Source organism: Desmodus rotundus, chromosome 12 (assembly GCF_022682495.2).
Source record: "Desmodus rotundus isolate HL8 chromosome 12, HLdesRot8A.1, whole genome shotgun sequence".
NCBI lineage: Eukaryota > Metazoa > Chordata > Mammalia > Chiroptera > Phyllostomidae > Desmodus > Desmodus rotundus.
The window spans coordinates 35940442-35960930 of NC_071398.1; the positions used below are offsets into that span (position 1 = coordinate 35940442).

At 46.3% G+C, this 20489-nt stretch overlaps 1 protein-coding gene and 1 non-coding gene across 3 annotated transcripts in view; one reads left to right on the forward strand and one right to left on the reverse strand.

Moving 5' to 3' along the window:
* Window positions 1-20489, forward strand: part of RHPN2 (rhophilin Rho GTPase binding protein 2) — a 53988-nt gene that overhangs the window by 16054 nt on the left and 17445 nt on the right. For both annotated transcript variants that reach the window (XM_024577547.4, XM_045185352.3), the window contains 4 exons: window positions 11525-11653; window positions 14040-14115; window positions 19825-19902; window positions 20254-20378. In XM_024577547.4, the coding sequence (XP_024433315.1) occupies window positions 11525-11653; window positions 14040-14115; window positions 19825-19902; window positions 20254-20378 (408 nt within the window). The remainder of the gene's footprint in view (window positions 1-11524; window positions 11654-14039; window positions 14116-19824; window positions 19903-20253; window positions 20379-20489) is intronic.
* On the reverse strand, window positions 19591-19716 carry LOC112320281 (small nucleolar RNA SNORA76). Its single transcript, XR_002976413.2, has one exon. It is a non-coding gene; the product is annotated as a small nucleolar RNA SNORA76 (small nucleolar RNA).

Sequence of the window (20489 nt, forward strand, 5' to 3'; positions counted from 1 at the left end):
CTCTATGTGGAGGGCAGAGCCAGGGTTGCCAGGTCTTCACATTTTTGGGTCTTTTAGAAGAAGCTAGAGATCTGACCTTTTTAAAATTGTTAATCTTCTAATACTTGAATTTTTAAATCCTGGCAGGGGAGGGAAAGTAACACCCCGAGAGCCAAGTGGACCAGTCCCACAAATCTCTAGTGTGTGACCTCCAGGCCAGAGCGTCATGAGGCTCCAGGCTGGGGCAGCCTGGGCTGGCTTTGGCCACAACGAGAGTGACTTGAGGTTCGCAACTGCTCACACTGTCATTTCTGCACGGACCCGTGTGTGTCTGTGCAGTGGGGTGGGCGAGCTCTCCACGCCTCTGGGGCCTGCTCCAGCTCTGCGAACTGCCTCCCTCCATGAGAGGTGAGCTGGGGGCGGATGTCCCGTCCCACTGGCTGATTTGCTGCCTCAGCCCGGCGCCCACTTGAGGGCCCCAGGCAGCACGGGCTCCAGCCTCCCTGAGTCCCTGGCAGAGCAGGAAGTGGGGTCAGATGGATTAAGGCCAAGCTGCTCCACTAAGGCCTGTGAAGCTGGTGCAAGCCTGTGGTGCTTATTCCTAGAGGGACAATTTCACTAAAAGATTGGAAAAAATGACACTAAAACAAATGGAGATCTATGGGTTGGAATGCAAAATTCACGTGCATTTTTAAAGATAAAACATGGGGATGTTCAAGAAATTTTGGACTTGGCAGAGAAGCCTTCATCACATAGGGGCTTCTTATGGTGGAAAAGGCCTCAGAGCTTTTTGAAAGGAAAGGAAACCTCAGTTCGTGTAGATGTGGTCAGTAGCCCCAGGAGACAGCGGCATGTGCTTTCCTTCCCCTCTTCACACTCGGTGGGTTGATCACTTAGACAAAGTTGCACACCGTCTAATCCTGACTTTTGCAGTATGTGCCTGCTCTTCATGAAAAACCCGAGGGAGTAGGCCTTCTCTCGGTGGTCTAGGGGGCTGTGGAGACTCTCGCAGGGAAGGGCTGAAACTCATGCTGCCTCATCCCGGTTGGCCTCAGGGCCTCTTGGCTACCCGACCACGGGGGCCTCAGAAGATGTGCGCAGCCAAGGCAGAGCTGCTCCAGCACGCCCTTAGCAGCCATCCATTCTTACCTGGAAAGGCAGTTCAGGTGCAGGCATCAGTGTTGAGGACGCCAAGGCTCTGGTCTTAATTCCTAACTTGAGCTGATTCTAACCTTGTCTGTTGCCCCAAGCTACTCCGCCAGCCCGGGCACCACACTGAATTCGTGTACCTTACTGAAAACCCGCTTTCCGCCAAGTACTATGAATCAGTGAAAAATCATTACCTGTTCTAGAAACAGCTCAAACTCTATAGTTGATTTCTGAATCATCAGTGTACTTCAGTGACTTTCGACCAGTGTGCCACAAGAATTTTTAAAACATGCAATTCCTGACTGTTTAGTCAGGGGCACTGACCTCTATTCCCTTAGATTGTCAAATAAAAAATGGCAACAGCCAACAGAACAGTAGCCATCCAGTTTGGATGCCCTGTCTTGAACCATAAATATATAGGGCATATAATATAGTTGCATCTTATTGGTCATGTGACATAATAAGGTTGTGTCTGATTGGTTAATTCTTGGTACCAGAAATCCTTATATGCAAGTATATACACCTGCTTTCTAAAAAATCCACTTTAGCCCTGGCTGATATGGTGTAGTCAGACTCAGGATTGAGTGCTGTCCTGTGAACTGAAGAGTTGCTGGTTCAATTCCTAGTGAGGGCATATGCTTGGGCTGTTGGTGAGGTCCCTTGTGGGGGATGCACGAGAGGCAACCACACATTGATGTTTCTTTCCCTCTTTTTCTCCCTCCCTTCCCACCTCTCTAAAAATAAATAAATAAAATCTTTTAAAAATGTTTGTAAAAAGGGATAAACCTACATAAAAAAAAAACACTTTGGAGCAAAAAGGTGGTAATCACTACTACTATTATTATTTTTGTAAATGAATCAAGATTATACCTATTTTTTTGTCAGATTGACAAAATTATAACTTTTTTGTTGCCACAGAATTTTAGTAATTCATTTTTGTGTGCCATGAGATGAAAAAGCTTGAAAATCATTGGTCTGCCCAAAAGTCAACATTGTGGAAACCAAGTCCTGCCTGGCCACCAGCCCTTTCCAGAGTGACCCTCACAAAGAAGTCTAATTGTTGCCAAGTCGAGTGGGAGGAGTTGTGGCAAATAAACATGTAGAGGTGGAAAAACTGACGGCAGTTCGGAGGCTCTCCAGGTGTTTGGACAACGGTCTTAGGGTCTAAATTGTTATGTTTAAGTTGGACCCATTCTGCTGCCGAGAACCAGTCAGCAGCCGCCCCTCCATCTTTCCCCTAACCCCGCTTTTGCTTCTAGAGAGGAGTATTTATTCTGCCATTTGCTCTTTCGTCAGCTGAAATTTTATGAAAGATTCCCTACCACGTGGAAAAGACTATGGCAGGTTCCAGGAGAAATACGAAGAAATACAAGGCTTGTCATCCAGGAGACATGATTGTTTATCTTGCCTCATTCCAAAATGGGTTTGAGGCACCTTAACATACCTGTACATGTGAGATTAAAGTGGGAGTGAATGAGAATGTGGGGGCAGAGGAAGAAGAATAAAGAAGAGATTTAGCCAGAAGTAAGGGTAGTATATGCTACAAAACCCTGAATACTTTATTAGACGTGGGCCACAGTTTGTCGCTGAGCTTCCTGGAAAGCGGTATGAAGGAGGGAATGTGTTCTGGGACACATTCTATACCCATTAGCCAAAAGCAGACCAGTTGCTAAGAAGAAGCCATTCCCAATACTGAGGCCTGGGAGAATTTTCTTCCAAGCATCCTTGTGGACATTATCAGCTAGTAAATCAGTCATATTCTCAGTAACGTCTCTGTGGTACAGGTCTTACAAGTGGCAGGCAATGAAATTAATTCAGTGGGTTGCTGTCATGGTATAATGAAACGTGAATATTTGGTCTTCGTGCCTGGTTCCTGGCACAGAGCTCCTAAAAGCCCTGGAATCTGCAGTGTCTTTTGTACGCCAATGAGATGACTCGCGGTGGGAGGGGGGCCTTCAGGAGGGGGCACTGGTTGCCAGAAAGACCAAGCCTGAATAGAGGTTGGAAACTTTCAGTTCTGGACCTTCTGGGAGCAGGAGAGGAGCTGGAGATTGAGTTCAATCAACAGTGGTCCATGATTTAACCAACTGTGAAGCCCCCATAAAACCCTAAACAATGGGGCTTGGGGACTTCTGCGTCGGTGAACATGTTGAGGTGCTGGGAGGTTGGTATGCCCGGAGAGGGTGTGGAACCTCCAGGCCCCTTCTTGGCCTATGGATCTCTTCCCTCTGGCTGTTCCTGAGTTGTATTCTTTAAAATAAACCACGTTAAATCTAATTAAAGTGTTTTCCTGAGTTCTGTGGGTTGTGCTAGTGAATTATCTAACTTGAGGAGGAGGTATGGGAACCCTGATTTATAGCTGATTGGTCGGAAGTATAGGCACCCTGTACTTGGAACTGGTGCCTCAAGGGGGATGTCTTTTGGCACCAAGCCAACAGCTGTGGGATCTGTGCTAACTCCAGGAGTTGGTATCAGAAATGAATTGAATTGTTGGGCACCCACTTGGCGTCAGAGAATCAGAATTGGAGAGTTGCATACACTGTTGTGTTTAATAAAACAAGCGATCAGAGTAGAATAGGCTCTTGGCATATATCACATGTACGGCAAAGGATGGTTTTGTGAGAATTTCATTTTAGGGGTGTGTACATGTACTGCATTGAGATATAAATGTATTTGTTACTGGTGATCACGGCCAAAAAAGTCCCCAAACCAATGATAGTCACCAAGCTGGGCTTTCAACAATTCATTGCCTGGCTGGGGGAAGGGGTGCCCAGATGCCCTGGGCAGCAAGAGGGCAGACGCCATCCTATCTGCAGCCAGGGTCAGGTGGCTCTTTCCGAGGGGGCGAGGCAAAGTCTGTTGGTTGGTCAAGGAGGAGTTCGGTGAAAGGAGGGGGAGAGAAGACATATAAATACATAATGGAGAGAAACTGATGGGCCCAGATAGGTAGCGATGCAGACGAGCCGCCCCACTGGGTAGGGCAGACCGTAGGGGGAAGGTTAGCACTTTGCTCTTTGAAGGATAGGTGAACAGGTGGTGAGCAAAGCGGGCTGATGGAGGGGGCTGGGTTTTCATCAGTGAGAAGGGGGAGGTGGTCGGGTACCATCTCTCTGGTTGGAACTCTTGGCTGATGGACCTCAGACATCCTCATCCATGAAATAAGCAGAGATTCTAGTACTCCGTCTGAGCGGTGACTCGAGGCCCTGCCTGGGTGGTTTGTGGAAATGAGTGCAGCAAGGCGCGGCTCAGCACTTGGTTTTCATTGACACTTATTTTTACAGCGATTCCTCACCTGTAAAATGAGGGAGCACCTGTAAGTTCTTCAAGTCTGTGTCCAAACCTCTGCTGCAGAACTTGGGTATAGCTCTTTCCTTGGTATTGCTTAACACCATCCATTCTGTGGGTGGACCACATTTTGCATCTCTGTTTGCCAGTTAATGGGTATATGGATTGTTACCACTTTGGGGCTATTATGAATAATGCTACTATAAACATTGACATACACGACTTTGTTTGGACATATGTTTTCATTTCTTTCATATAGATCATAGGAGCAGAATTACTCTGTTAGATGGTAAGTTTATGCTTAACATTTTTAGAAACTACCCAACTGTTTTCAAAGCGGCTGTGCCATTTACATTCATCAGTGTATGAGGGTTCCAGGTTCTCTACATCCTCACTAACACTTGTGATTGCTGTCATTTTTTTTCTTTACTTTTAGAGAGAGGGGAAGGGAGGGAGAAAGAGAGGGAGAGAAACATCAGTGTGCAAGAGATACATCGATGGATTACACCCCCAAGTGGGGACCTGGCCTGCAACCCAGGCATGTGCCCTGACAGGAATCGAACCGGTGACCTTTTGGTTTCCAGGCTGGCTGGAAACTGAACACACCAGTCAGGGCAATCTTCCTTTTCTTAAATAAGGCCATTAACATTTCATGTAATAATGGCTTGGTGATGATGAACTCCTTCAGCTTTACCTTGTCTAGGAAGCACTTTATCTGCCCTTCCATTCTAAATGATAACTTTAACTGAATAGAGTAATCTTGGTTGTAGGTCCTTGCTTTTCATCACTTTGAATACTTCTTGCCAGTCTCTTCTTGCCTGCAAAGTTTCTTTTGAGAAATCAGCTGACATGGAAACTCCTTTGTAGGCATTTCTCTGTTTTTCTCTTGCTGCTTTTAAGATTCTCACTCTATCTTTAACCTTTGGTATTTTAATTATGATGTGTCTTGGTGTGGTCCATTTTGGGTCCAACATGTTTGGGATTCTCTGTGCTTCCTGGACTTGTTTATTTATTTCCTTCACCAAATTAGTGAAGTTTTCTTTCATTATTTTTTCACTTCAGTTTTCAATTTCTTGCTCTTCCTCTTCTCCTTCTGGCATCCCTTTTGCTAGAAGGAGAAGAGGATGTTGGCACTTTTGGAGAGGTCCCAGAGTCTTCTTATATTCTCCTTGTTTTTTTTTTTTTTTAAATATATTTATTGATTATGCTATTACAGTTGTCCCATTTCCCCCCCACTCCACTCCATCCTGCCCACCCCCCTTCCTCCCACATTCCCCCCCTATAGTTCATGTCCATAGGTCATACTTATAAGTTCTTTGGCTTCTACATTTCCTACACTATTTTTACCCTCCCCCTGTCTATTTTCCACCTATCATCTATGCTACTTATTCTCTGTACCTTTACCCCCCTCTCCCCCCCCCACTCCCTTAATGACAACCCTCATGTTCTAGTTGTTTGCCTAGTTTGCTCTCGTTTTTGTTTTATGTGTGGCCGTTAATAACTGTGAGTTTGCCGTCATTTTTACTGTTCCTATTTTTGATCTTCTTTTTCTTAGGTAACTCCCTTTAACATTTCATATAATAAGGGCTTGGTGATGATGAACTTCTTTAACTTGACCTTATCTGAGAAGCACTTGATCTTCCCTTCCATTCTAAGTGATAGCTTTGCTGGATACAGTAATCTTGGATGTAGGTCCTTGCGTTTAATCTTGGGTAATGTAATGATGATGTGCCTTGGTGTGTTCCTCCTTGGGTCCAGCTTCTTTGGGACTCTCTGAGCTTCCTGGACTTTCTGGAAGTCTATTTCCTTTGCCAGATTAGGGAAGTTCTCCTTCATTATTTGTTCAAATAAGTTTTCAATTTGTTGTTCTTCCTCTTCTCCTTCTGGCACCCCTATAATTCAGATGTTGGAACGTTTCAAGGCGTCCAGGAGGTTCCTAAGCCTCTCCTCATTTTTCCAAGTTCTTGTTTCTTCATTCTTTTCTGGTTGGATGTTTGTTTCTTCCTTCTGGTCCACACCATTGATTTGAGTCCCAGTTTCCTTCTCATCACTATTGGTTCCCTGTACATTTTCCTTTGTTTCTGTTAGCATAGGCTTCATTTTTTCATCTGTTTTTCAAATAGATTCAACCAAGTCTGTGAGCATATTGATAACCAGTGCTTTGAACTGTGCATCCAATAGGTTGGCTATCTCTTCCTCGCTTAGTTGTATTTTTTCTGGAGCTTTGAAGTGTTCTGTCATTTGGGCCATTTTTTTGTTTGTTTGTTTGTCTTGGCGCGTCTGTTACTTTAAGGGGCGGAGCCTTAGGTGTTCACCGGGGCGGGGTAATGCTGGTCGCTGTGCTGTGACGCTGTACGTGGGGGAGGGGCCGAGAGGGAGCAATGGTGCCCGCCTCACTCTCCTCCGGATTTCAATCTTTCACTCCGCTACCCACAATCAAACTGGGCCCCTCTGGTGCTGGTTCCCGAGTAAGTGGGCCTGTGCACACTCCAGGCCCCTGTGGGTCTCTCCAACAACCTCTCCTGTGAGGCTGGGAGTCTCTCCTGCTGCTGCCCCAACCCCCAGGGGCGCTTTCACTCAGAGGTTTGAGGCTTTATTTCCTGGAGCTGGAGCCCTGGGTTGCGTGGTCTGGCCGTTCGTCAGGTTTATCTGTGGGCGAATGTGGTGCCGCAGGGTGCCACCCGCCACTCTGCCTGCCCCGCTCTCCGCCACTCTGAGTCCTGCCCTCTCGGTTTATCTGTGCAAATGTGGGGCCGCAGGGTCTGCTAGTGCTCGGACTGCCTGCGCCATTTGTCCCACACTCCCCCAGTCTCAGTCCCGCCACAGCCACGCGAGTCCTCTCCACCCCGGTGCCCGTCTCCGCCCCTCCTACCAGTCTGGATGAATGTTTATTTTCTATTTCCTTGGTGTTGGTCCCCCTTGCTGTTCGATTCTCTGTCAGTTCTGGTTGTGCGAGGAGGCGCAGTGTGTCTACCTACGCCGCCATCTTGGTTCTCTGTCTCTCCTTGTTTTTTTTAATTCTTGCTTCTTTCAGTTCAGGTTGAATGTTTATTTCTTCCTTATTTTCCAAATCATTGATTTGAATCCTGGCTTCCTTCCTTTCACTGTTGGTTCCCTGTGGATTTTTCTTTATTTCACTTTGTGTAAACCTTCATTTCTTCCCTTATGTTTTTGCCATACTCAATAAGTTCTCTGAGCATCCTGATCACCAGTGTTTTGAACTCTTCGTCTGATAGGTTGGCTGTCTCTGTTTCATTTAGTTCTTTGTCTGGGGTTTTGTCCTGTTCTTTCATTTGGGCCATATTTCCTTGTCTCCTCATTTTGACAGCCTCCCTGTGTTTGTTTCTGTGTATTTGGTAGAGCTGCTTTGATTCCCTGCCTTAGCGCACCTGTTAAGTTGTGTGGGGCAGAGCCTTAGATGTTTGCCAGGGCAGGGCAACCCGCTTCACTGCTTTGTGGCTCTGTGTTGGGGGAGGGCTTGGAGACGGGACTGTGCTGCTGCCTGGCTTCTGGTGGTTTGTCCAGCACTCACTCCACTTCCAGTCCCTTCACCCACTTCCCGTATGCGACTGGCTCCCTTTCAGTTGTTGCCCAGGTGGTGATTCCCAGAGTGGGTGGGTTTGCGCTCACTTTAAGTCTGTGCGGGCCCTTTAAATGGATTCTCCTGAGAAACTGGCAGTTTCTTCTGCAGCCCCAAACCCCACTGGTTTTCGCAGCCAGAAGTTATAGAACTTTTTCTTCCAGTGCTGGAATCCTGGGCTGTGTGGGTGGCCTGGGGCTGGGCTCATCCCCTCCAAAGGTACCTCTCCCAATTTTTATCCACCACACTTGAATGTGGGACTGCCTCTTTCCCTGCCACCGCCACCTCTCCAGGCCACACTGAGTCCTCTCTGCCCTGACTCTGCGTCTCCGCCCCTCCTACCAGTCTGGATGAATATAGCTTCTTCAGATCCTTGGTTGTCAGACTTCCATGCCGTTCAATTTTCTAGCAGTTCTGGTTGTTTTTTGTTTTGAGGCTAGCTGTGATTCTTCTTGTGGTTGAGTGAGGAGGCAAAGCATGTGTAGCTGTGCCTCCATCTTAACTGGAAGTCTTGAGCATCATTTCATATGCTTATTAGCCTTTCTTCTTTATTATATATCTTCTTTACTAAAATGTTTATTCATGTCTTTTGCTCATTAAAAAATTGAGTGTCTTTTTATTATTTAATGAACAGAACTCTATATATACTGATACAAATTCTTTATCAGATAAATAATTTGCAAATATTTTCTCATAATATGTGGCTTATCTTTTCTTCCTTCCTTCCTTCCTTTTTTAATTTTTTTTTTATTTTTTACAGTCTTTGGAAGCACTGAAGTTTCAAAACTCAACAGAGTCCAATTTATCAATTTCTTTTTTATGGATTGTGCTTTTGGTGTGTAGTTAAGAATACTTTGCCCAGCCCAAAGGCGTGAAGATTTTCTCCTGTGTTTTCTTCCAGAAGTTTTTGACTTAATATTGGTGTGTGGTAAGACACTTAAATTGAGGTTTATCTTTTACCTGTTGTGGAGAAAAGAGGTATCATAGCAGGCCTGAGATGCCTAATCTTGGAAAGGCCTGCTTGCAAGGTGGACCTGTGGCTGGTGTCAGGAAACGTAGATTTCAGGAGAGTTCCCACTATTCCCAGAACTGGTAAGAGGGGCTCATTGTGCTAAACTGTTCATATAAATAATGTGACTTAGCCAAACATCTTTCTTCTGGAAGTCAAGCATTTTAGAACATGCAGGCAGGGGTGCCTACCTGACCAGGCCCTAGTGAAAATCCTGGATGCTCTGTCTGTAATGAGCCTCATTGGTAGATGCCATATTACACGTATTGTCGTAACTCCCTGCTGGAGCAATTAAGCTATTCTGTGCGACTCCCCCGGGAGAGGGGTCTCTTAGCCACCTGTGCCTGGTCTCCTCCAGACTTCACCCCACACCTCTCCTTTTGCTGATCTGCGGTGTGTCCTTTTGCTGTAATAAATAAGAGCCCTGAGTACAACTATCTTCTGAGTCCTCCTGGTGAATCACTGATCCTGGGGGCGGTCTTGGGGACATGGACATGCCCAGGAGTGTCCAATTGCTTCAGCACCATTTGTCAGGAAGCCTGTCTTTTCCCCCTGGAATTGTCTTGTCACCTTTGTCCAAATCAGTCGACCACAAATGTATGGATTTATTTCCGGTTCTACTCAGTTCTACTAAAGCCACGACCACCTTGTACTGACTGCTGTGGCTTTATAGTAAGTTTTAAATCCAGATGGCGCACGTCCTCCAACTTTGTTCTTTTTCAAAATTATTTCATTATTCTAGGTCTTTTGCATTTCCATGTAATTTTTAGGATCAGCATGTCAATTTTTACCAAAAAGTATACTGGGTTTTGATTGCAATTTTGCCATGTTGATAGAAAACCATTAGCAGAGAAGTGACAATAGTGAGTCTTCCAATTTATAAACATGATACTTAATGTCTCATCAATGTTTTGAAGTTTTTAGTATATAAGTATTGTGCTTTAAAAAAAATTTATTCTGAAGTATTTTATTCTTTTTGATGCTATCATGAATGAAATTGTTTTCTTAATTTCATTTGAATATTGTTCATCGCTACAATATAGAAATAAAATGATTTTTGTATATTGAATTGTATCCTGTGACCTTGCTAAATTTATTAGTTCTAGTATTTGTTTCATGGAGGCCTGTAGATTTTTCTACGTACAAGATTATGCCATCTGTGAATAAAGGCAGTTTTACTCTTTCTTTCCAATCTAGGTGACCTTAATTTCTTAAAAATTTTTTTTTTTATCTTGAGAGTACTTTATTAAAGCTGGGGACAGGAAACAAGGAAAGGTTTAAGATAGAAGAAGCAGCAGGAGAGGCTCGGCAGGGCTGGTTTGGCTCACTGGGAAGTCAGGGAAAGGGCTGTGCAGACGGGTTCAAGGGGTCAGCCCAGGATGAGCTGCTGCCGCCCTTGCTCCCTTGGTTACAAGTCTCGTGGGGTCCCTTAGAGTGTAGGGAGATGCACACGTGAGAGGGAAGAAAGGCTTGGGTGTGCTCTTGAGAGGGGAAGCCTCTCTCATTTCTTTCTGTGCCTTCTTGGCACTGGCTTGAACTGCAGTACAGTTTTGGGTAGAAGTGGCAAAAGGAGACATCGTTGATCATTCCTGTTCAGAAGGGGGAAAGCATCCATCTTTCACCATGAAGTATGATGCTTGCTATGTGTTTTCGTAGATGCCCTGTGTAAAGTTTTGTAAATTCTTTTATTCCTAGTTTGCTTAAAATTTTTATCACAGATCTGAGTTGGACTGTATCAACTACAGGCGAACCTTGTTTTATTGCTCTTCACTTTATTGCACTTCACAGTTGTTGCACTTTTTACAAATTAAAAGCAAGACCCTCCACCACCAAAAAGGTCATGACTCGCTTTGCTGAGATACTGGCTTTGTTGTGGTGGTCTGGAGCCGAACCAGCAGTATCTTCAAGATATGCCTGTACTTCTTCTCGCACCTATTAAGGTGATCATGTATTTTTTGTCTATGGTTATGCCACATTAATTGATTCACAGATGTTAAGCCAACCTTGCATTCTTGGATAAAGCCCTCTTGGTCATGGTGTATAATGATTTTTACATGTTGCTAATTTCAAGAGCTAATATTTTGTTGAGGGTTTTCTGCATGTTTACTTGGGAAGGATTTTGGTCTGTCAGGTTAATATTAGCCTCACAGAATGACCTGGAGAGTCTTACCTCCTCCTCTGTTCTCTCATCCATTTCCTTTTAAGAGGATAATTTATGGTCCTTTATGGGTGGCGGGAACAGTCCTCTATTCTCTTCACAAGGCTAATTCTTTGCAGAGCTGTCTTAGGATTTGTGCTTGGCAGCTCAGCGTCATTGTCTACATCCCAGGTCCAATTACTGGTAGGTGTGGCTCCAAATGGGGCAGGTGCCTGGCATCACTGAGACACCTCATCTGATCACATCTGGCACTCACACCTGCAGGTGGACCGGGAGAGCTTCCCTGTGAGGACTGGGGGTTCTGCTCACCAGGCAGCTGGGATACCTGACTGAGGCTGCTTCTCTCCCCGCTCTCTTTTAACAGAGCAGCCACGAACCACAAGGTACGTGAGCAGGTACGCCTGGAACTGAGCTTTGTGAACTCAAACCTGCAGCTGCTCAAGGAAGAGCTGGAGGGGCTCAACATCTCGGTGGGAGTCTACCAGAGCACAGAGTAAGTGGGGGTGCACTTCTTGCAGGTACTTTCTGAGCCCCAGCACAGGCCACACCAGGAATGGTGCACAGGTAGCCCCAAGGGTGTGGCAGTCCCCACTTCGGGAAGTGAGGAAATGATTAGGCTTGGGGTTGAGCAAGGTGCCAGGGTGGACCTCTGGAATTTGTTGCGGACACCTGGAGAGCTGGACTTAAAAAGATACATAGTTTTATGGGAGAACCGTGTGGCTGGGTCCAGGCATGGAGATGGCATCTGTCTCCTGGCCGCATGGCTCAGCCATAAAAATGCCCTGGGAGCACCTCCGTGGTTAGCTTTGAGAGCCGACCTGCCAGGCGGGGCCAAAGCTGCCCGCCTTCTTCCCGCTCAGCCTCACCAGCACACACAGAGCCTGGTCTTGGACCACTTTGTTGATTGAAGGCAAAAATGTCTAAACTGCTTGTATATCAGGGTTGGGGGGCTCACGCAAGCTCCCTACCTAAGGAGAAGGTACAGCTGCAACACTTCAGAAAGGCTCATTAAATATTTGAGGAAAGGATGTTTTCATTGCGAAGCGTCCCTTAGAGACTGTTTGTGGGAGGTGAAGTGTTGAGGTGTGGCCCTCAGAAAAGCTCAGGGGGTCTCCCACCCCAAGGTGGGAAATGTCCATCTTTAAGGAGAAATAACTTTGAGAAGCTTCAAAGAAGAGTTTACCTGATTTTCTATGTGGGGAAATGAGACTTCTCAAAACGTGGGGAGCCCAGGGAAAGCTCAATCAGAAAATTGCTCCCTGCGTGAACAGAAGGATGACATTTGAGAACCTCCAGGCATCTTTGGAATGTGCTTTTCCCAATTGTCCCCAACCCTGTGTACGGCATCCTGATTGTCCCCAACCCTGTGGACGGCACAGGTGTGTTTCTCAGAGCCAGAGGGGTACCCTGTGATACTTCTGCTCTTCCCCTTGTGCCATCCGTGTGGGCTCCCAGTGCGGTTTTGAACACCTAATCAGAACAAGTGAAAGCTTTCTCCCAGCCTACACTCTGGTATTAAACTCCAGTGTTGTGCCCCAAAGGTCAAAGGTCCTCGAGGAGGCAAGGCAGGGGCAAACTTTGGTGATAAATGGAGGCTGTTTCCCACCCCAGCTCAGGGATGTCCGCTGTAAAGGCCTCCCAGACACATGCAGTTGGGGCCCCAGTGTGGTCACAGTGTGGCTCTAGAGTGGCCAGTCCATCCCCAGGCCATTGGGAAGAAGGGAGAGAGATGTCCACGTTCATAGTGCCACCTTGCATTTGAATCCACCCCTTCCTGTTTAAAAAGCAGATTGCTTATTTCTTAGCACAGTTAATCTTTAAACACTTCTGTGGGGTAGACAAGAAAGAAACAATCTCGTGTGCAGATGAGAACACACGGGGAGATCAGAGGTTAGTCCAAGAGTGGGCGGAGTGTCCTGGCCAGGAGCCTTGGTTAGGAGACTGGCTACTCCTGGACAGTCACAGGGAGAGCAGACCTTGCCTCCAGCCCTGCGTGGGGCGGGGACAGGAGGGCGCTGGGGAACAGGGGAGAGGGCCATGGCCCATCCTCATCTCCTTCCAGCAGGGTCCAGCTTTCCCCGCGGCTTTGGGGAAGCCACGCACCCCTGTTGGATCTCACCTGCGCTGAGCACAGCCCTCTTGTTTTGTCTTCACCACAGTGGCAGTTTCAGCTTACAGACGCATTGTCCACTCGCCCTGTCTGCCAGCATTCCTGGCCTGCTCTGCTGGCTGGGCAGAGGTCTCCTGTTACAGGCCGGGGAGCTAAATCCCTGTTTGCAGAACACAGCCTGAGCCAGGTTCACTTCCTGTTGGCCCTGCCCCTAGGAAGTAGGCTCAGGGTACATTCCCAGGCAACCTGTGGGGTAACCAACTGGTTCCTGGGGGGCGAGGAGAAGGAAGGGAAGCAGCAGGCCAGGGCCTGACCCTGGCTTGGGGGCTGGGAGCACTTAGTTGTCAGATGGGGCCTCTGCCCTCAAGGCCTTTCTTCTGTAGGTGATGAGACACTTATGAGAGATACACCCAGAGGAGGAGGCAACTGAGAGCCCCGGGTTGGAGGGCTGCAGGAGGGAGGGGCCCAGGCGCAGGCCCGGGTGCACAGTAGGTGCTCAGCACAGTCACCGAAGGAAGGGTTGAGATTGGAGGGCTAAGCTAATCGGGATGGTAGTAGGCTTGTGTGTTAGGCTGGGACCCGGACCAGTTCTAGGACAGAGACAGGGATGTGACCAGAGTTGTCTTTATGGAAAACGAACTGGTGTGTGTGGGGATGGTGTCAGAAGGGCGTGGGGACCTGAGCCGGGCTGCTGGTGCAGGGGAAGGGGGACCGTGGGTGTGAGTAACCGGGACAGGGATGCTCATGAACGCTGCTGTGCTTCTTGTAGGGAGACGTTTACCATCCCGCTGATTCCACTTGGCCTGAAGGAAACCAAGGACGTCGACTTCTCAGTTGTTCTCAAGGTAAATCTCAAAGCTACGGGAGCTGGACTCACCAAATGGCCTTAGGCTCGATGGGCCAAGCGACAGTTGACTTCTGCAGGGTGACCGGAGCCCCCTTGACAGGCCACACGGGGAGCCTGGTGCACTCCTCTTCATTCTTTGGTCACTTTGAGGCTCCTCGGGTGCCTGGGGAGAGGGGTTGGAACCCCCTCCAGCCCACCCCAGGAGGCCAAGGCAAAGAGGGTCTGTGGTGGACATGCCTTGGAATTTAAAAATTGTATCCTATTTTAGTATAATTTTTTCTTAAATTTTTAAACTGATGTAGGTCATATTTTTGGAAGAATGACTAAATTTTTTTCCTAAGCATTTTATGAAAATTTCCAAACTTACAGAAAATAAAATTGAAAGAATTTTACAGCAAACTCCTGTGTATTCTCTACCTAGATTCTACCATGAGCATTTTACTATGGCCACTCTATCACATGCTTACCCATCTCTGCATCCGTTCTATATATTAATCCATCTTTTAAAAAAAACTTGATTTTAGAGAGAGAGGAGGGGGAGAGAAACGAACATTGATTTGTTGTTCCACTTTTTATGCGTTCACTGATTGCTTCTTGTGTGCCCTGACCAGGTGGGGAGTGGGGGATCGAGCCTGCAACCTTGGTGTGTCAGGTTGATGTTCTAACCAACCAAGCTATTGGCCAGGGCCAATCCATCTTATTTCTTTAGGCGTTTCAAAGTAAAGCAAAGGTGTTGGTTCACTCTCCTTACATACTTGAATAACTAGAGTTTATGGTTGTTGATTTTCCCCACCTAATTCCTGGGGATCTGGCCTCTGCTCTCTCCCATCCCCCCTCCCTTTCTCCCTTTCTTCCTTTCTCCTTTCCCCTTTCCTTCCTTCTTTATTTCTTCTTCTTTTTTTTTTTTTTTTTTAAATAATTGCTTTACCGAGATATAAGTTATATACCATACAGTTCACCTCTTCATTGGGAATGGTATCTGGCTTCCTCTTCACTGTGTGTGTCTCTGGCAAGCAGCTGACACCTGTAGGCCCACCTGTGCCTGTCACTGAGCTGCATGTTGGTGATGTCACAGGCCCTGCCTGGGGGACTGTGGCTCACTGCAGGGTTCAGGTGGAAAGTGGGAGAGATGCTCTGCTTGGAGGCAGCAGGAAATGCCTTGTCTGCAGGCTGGTGCCAGGAGAGGCCTCCTCAAGTCTGGAATGCCTTCCTGTTCCTCTTCTCTCCAGCTCCATCAATCTGTTTTTTATTTTTGTTGTGTTTTAAAAGATTTTATTTATTTATTTTTAGAGAGAGGGGAAGGGAGGGAGAAAGAGATGAAGAGAAACATCGGTAAGTGCTGTGACTGGGGACCTGGCCCGCAACCCAGGCGTGTGCCCTGACCGGGAATTGAACCAGCACCGCTTTGCTTCACAGCACAACACCTGACCAACTGAGCTACACCGGTTAGAGCCATCAGTCTGAGTTTTAATGAATCAATTCAACTTCCATTTAGGAGGAGAAAGTGGAGACGGGGTGGAAGGTAGTGCCTGCTCTGAGCTTTGCAGCACAGGCATGGTATATGGGAATTAATTCCGGCATCATGAAAAATGCTTCAAAGAATTATTTTTCTTTTTGTAGCACTCCTGTTAATTGACTCATTTTGGATTACTTTTAATTTAGAAAAGAAAAAATTATCATATGGCATTTTGGACACCATGGAATTTGTCCTTTTAAAAGCAATCTGTTAGCCCTGGCCCAGTGGCTCAGTTGGTTGGAGCATCGTCCTGTGCGCCAAAATGTTGTGGGTTCCGTTCCCGGTGAGGGCACCCACCTAAGTTTCAGGTTCGATCCCCAGTCAGGGTGAGTATGGGAGGCAACCAACTGATGTCTCTCTGTCTCTCTCTATGTCTCTCTCTTTCTCTCTATTCCGCTCTCCCCTCCCCCCCTCTCTCCCTCCCCCACCTTCTTCTTTCTCAAAAAGCAATGACCATATCCTCCGTTAGGATTAAAAAAAAACAAGCAATTGGTTAATGCTTTGAAAGCTTCTGCACTTGACTTCCATTCTGGAGCAGAGACTGAGGATTGCCTGACATAAGCCCTTTCACCCAGAGCCTTTTCGCTGCTACCTTGTTTAAATCTTGGTGTGGGTCCCTGGGAGTCTGGGGTTTGCTCTGGGGTTTGAGAAGCATGTTGGTGGTCTTGCAGGACCAGGGTCACCAGAGATTGGATAATGTGGGTAGAAAACAATCCAGGAGCCACAGCTTTATGCCAACTTTTCACAGGCTACTCGAACTTTTAGATGTGATACTTGTCACTGGCTTGTGAGACTCGGACATTGTGTCTGTGGAAATGTCTTTGTTGCTTTTGTAGAATAGTTTTCTTAAGATTTAATTTGTTGCTTGGTGCCAGAGCTGCAAGAGTCTGTAGGCTTTTTTTTTTTTTTTTTTCATTGTAAGCATTTTAAAGGGAAACTCCTGGAGAAACTTGGGGACTTTATGGGCATCTGTTAGGCTCCAAACGTGTCATGCACTGAATTCCACAGTAAAGCCAGTGAGAAAATCACGTGTTGCGGGCATGGCCAACTGCTATTCAGCTGAGGCTTCCAACCATGTCATTTTAGCTTAAAAGGGACTCTACAAATGTTAGTCATACAAAAATGAGAGCACTTGGGGACATTCTGTTTTCTCCCTTCCACGTTTGTGCTTCAGAGTAACAGGTGCTGAGAGTAGTTTGCTGACTTAATCAGGGCAATTCCAGTTGTCTTTCAAATCTGATGAGTACGTCGGGATGACGGTTAATAGTCCATAAAGCCTCACAATGTGATATGGTTTTATTTTAAATAAGTGGGCTTTAAAAATAGCCTCATTAGAAAGCATCTCAAAATACAGTCCCTTTCCAGAGAATTCAAGTTGTTTTCTTAAATTTTAAATAGAGCTTTATTTATTTTTCTGATTAAGAACAGTATTCCAAAATGTTCAGAATATACCAAGGTGTGTATGGCTCCCTCACAACCTACCACCTCCCCCACTGAGCTCTGGAACACGCTCAGCACTTCCTGTCTGGACACCAGGCTCTTCCCCTGGTCAGGAGCGCCTCACGAGGGTATGCGACTCCTCCCTTCGATGGGGCTCAGCGTGGTGTGTCTCCGTGCTAAAACCAGGTAGTTATTAATTTCCTTCACAGACATCTGCCAACTACTTGCTGTTGTCAGCAGCTCTCTACTGAGCATTTTTGCACACTTTGCTGAATGTTCCCTTTGGATACATTTCTGGGTGTGAATTTGGTAGGTCAGAGTACTTACTATATTATCTCACTTCCCACCAGAAATGGTCCTGCCTTCCAGTGGGTTTTATCTTCCTGCATCTTTGATTACACTCGGTATCACTCATCATTTCATTTTTTAAAAATTATCTTTTTGATTCTTGTGAAATCAGGTAAAAGTGATACTTTATTATATATAGTTTGCATTTTTTTGATCAGAAATAGAATTGAGTACATTCTCAATTGTATATGTTTATGTGCCCCTTCCATTTGTCCTGTTCAGAATGACTGTTTCTGTCCTTTGTCACCTTCCAGCTTTCCACAGTGTTGCTCTTATTACTTAAAACAGTTTTTCTTAACACGTGAAGGACAATAACCCTTGGTTATACGTAGTGCACATATTTCTCTCAGTACATTCTTTCCTTTAACTTTTGTTACATAAGCAATAACCAGTTTAAAAAGTTTATATATGTATTTTTTCTCCATATAAGTTTTATGTTTTTAAACTTATCAGTTCTTCCTTTTATAGTTCTGTCTTGCCGATATCTTCAGAAAGGCATTCTCTACAGCAAAATGTTATTAGTATTTTGGTATCGTTCCTCCTAGTCCTTTGTTTAAACATTTTTAACATCAAATCTTTAATCTGTCTAGAATTTGTTTTGGAGTAAACTGTGAGGTGTAAGGCTTTAACTTTTTATTTTCACCAAAGAGGCAGCCAGTTTCTCCTGAACCACATATGTAGAATCCATCTGCGGTGCTGATGGTGTCTCCTTCCCTCCTTTCCCCCACCTCCCACCATCCCATCATCCTTCATCCTGCTCTGTGCCAAGAGGCAGCAACAGGCTCCCGCTGTGAGGTTTCCTATTGGGTGTGGCCAGCGGGGAGGAGCATCAGCTGGAGATGGGAGGGTAGCATGTGAGGGAAGTTGGGCATTTATTCCTGGCTCCCTCACCTGGCTTCCTTTTGCATTCCTGTAGGGAAGGTCGCGGTGGCTGTTCAGTACCCACCTCAGGCAGCCACCTCTCTGGGTTTCCGAAGCTCCTTCCCCCCCCTCGACTCTTCAGCTCTGGGGTTCTAATGGCTCTGGAGGTCCCACGCCATCCACACCACCGTCCTGCTCCTCTTCTTAAACTCACATCAGTCACACTGTGTGTGCCTCTTCCTTCCTGCCTGGCCCCGTTGGATGCTTCAGCCTTTCCGGCTTCCGGGAGTTCTGGCTTTAGTTAGAGACCTGATTCTCGAGTCTGCCTCAGTCTGTTTGGGACCCATCTCTGGTTTCATTGTCCATTTCCCACTGTGTAATCCCTGTGCGTTTTAGCACTAAACAGAGAAAGCCTCCTTTGTTATTATGCTTTTCAAAAAGGTTTTAACTTTTCTTCCACATTTTTACTTTGATACTTTGTGAAGTTTTCCAAAAATAGTACTTTTGGGTTTTAATTGAAATTTCATTAGAATTATAGCCTAATTTGGGCAAAATTTCACCTTTATAATTTTGTACATTTTCAACCATGAATATATTTTTAATTGGTAATGTCAACAAATAGCACATTTGCGGGGGCAGGGACCACATCTGTCTTATTTAAATGATTTTATGACTTAAATGAAAGAATGAATTAATGAATGTCCTTCAACAAAGTTTAATAATTATCAGCTTAATTACATTATTTTTATCCCTAGAAATACTGTGCTTTTGTTGCTGTCGTGAAATTTATTATTCCTATTATATTTTTTCTCTTTTTCTTTTTAAAGATTATTTATTTATTATTATAGAGAGGGGAAGGGGGTGAGAAAGAGAGGGAGAGACACATCCATGTGTGAGAGACACATCGATTGGTTACCTGTCACACACCCCCAACTGTTACCTGGCCCACAACCCAGGCATGTGCCCTGACTGGGAATCAAACTGGCTGGCCCAGTTAGTTGGAGGATCCTCTCATATACCGAAAGGTTGTGGGTTCGATTCCTGGTTAGGGTATATACCTAGGTTGTGGGTTTGATCCCTGGCCGGGCCACACACAGGATGTTTCTGTCTCCCTTCCTCTGTCTCCAATATCAGTAAACATAGCCTCGTGTGAAATACACATAAACACAGTTCAGAAAATAAACCCCATCACTCAGAACATCACTGTAGTATACAATCTTCCGCAGGTTTCTATGTATTCTACATGTATTTTTATTTACTTACTTTTCTTTTTCTGTGCTTGCTTTTCTTTTCCTTTTTCTTTTGCCACCATGTGACTAAGGGCTACAGGGGGCGGGGTGGGGAGCACTAGGCCCCAGTTACGCGCGAGCACGTGCTCGGGCCCAGCAGCCTGACCCTGGCGCGGCGCCTGCAGCGGGGGCTCAAAGACAGTGCGCGCTGCGTGTGTTTTTAAAGGGAGCACAGGAGACATCACTCTTTTACCTCGTTATGGTTTTGAATGACACTCTCTCTCAATTTTATCTTATCCCATTTTCCTTACAGGATTTTATTCTGGAACACTACGGTGAGGAGAGCTACCTATATGAAGACGAAATAGCAGATCTTATGGATCTGAGACAAGTACGTTTCTGCAAGCAGCAGGGAGGGGCGGGTGGTGGCTGGAGCTCGAGTCTCCGGAGTATCTCACTATTGCACTTTAAATCTCATAGCATTGCAGGTGGTTGGGCTGTTTATTCATCTGTTCCACTTGTCACATAAGTCCACAGAAAGGAAGGGACCTGTCCACTGGCAGAGCTGGGGCTGGATTTGGAACGCCAGAGTTCATCCCAGCCTTTCCCACCCCTCCTAGAGTTCACGATGCCAGTAGCAGGGCCCCAGCTCCACAGAAAGACTGTGTGAGCACCTGCTCCCTTCCACTGCATCTGCTCTGTACCCGCCCACTCACTCCTGGGGTGGTTCCTTTCCTTTCAGGCTTGTCGGACACCCAGCAGGGATGAGGCCGGCGTTGAACTGCTGATGAGTTATTTCCTCCAGTTGGGCTTTGTTGAGAGCCGCTTCTTCCCGCCCACCCGACAGATGGGGATCTTGTTTACCTGGTAGGTGCCTGGGGTCTGTGAGGTGCTGCCCCACTGCAGCCACACAGGCTCCTCTGCGCTGTGGGGCCCCTCTTTCTAATTGTCCCCTTTGTACAGGACGTGTAGGTAAAC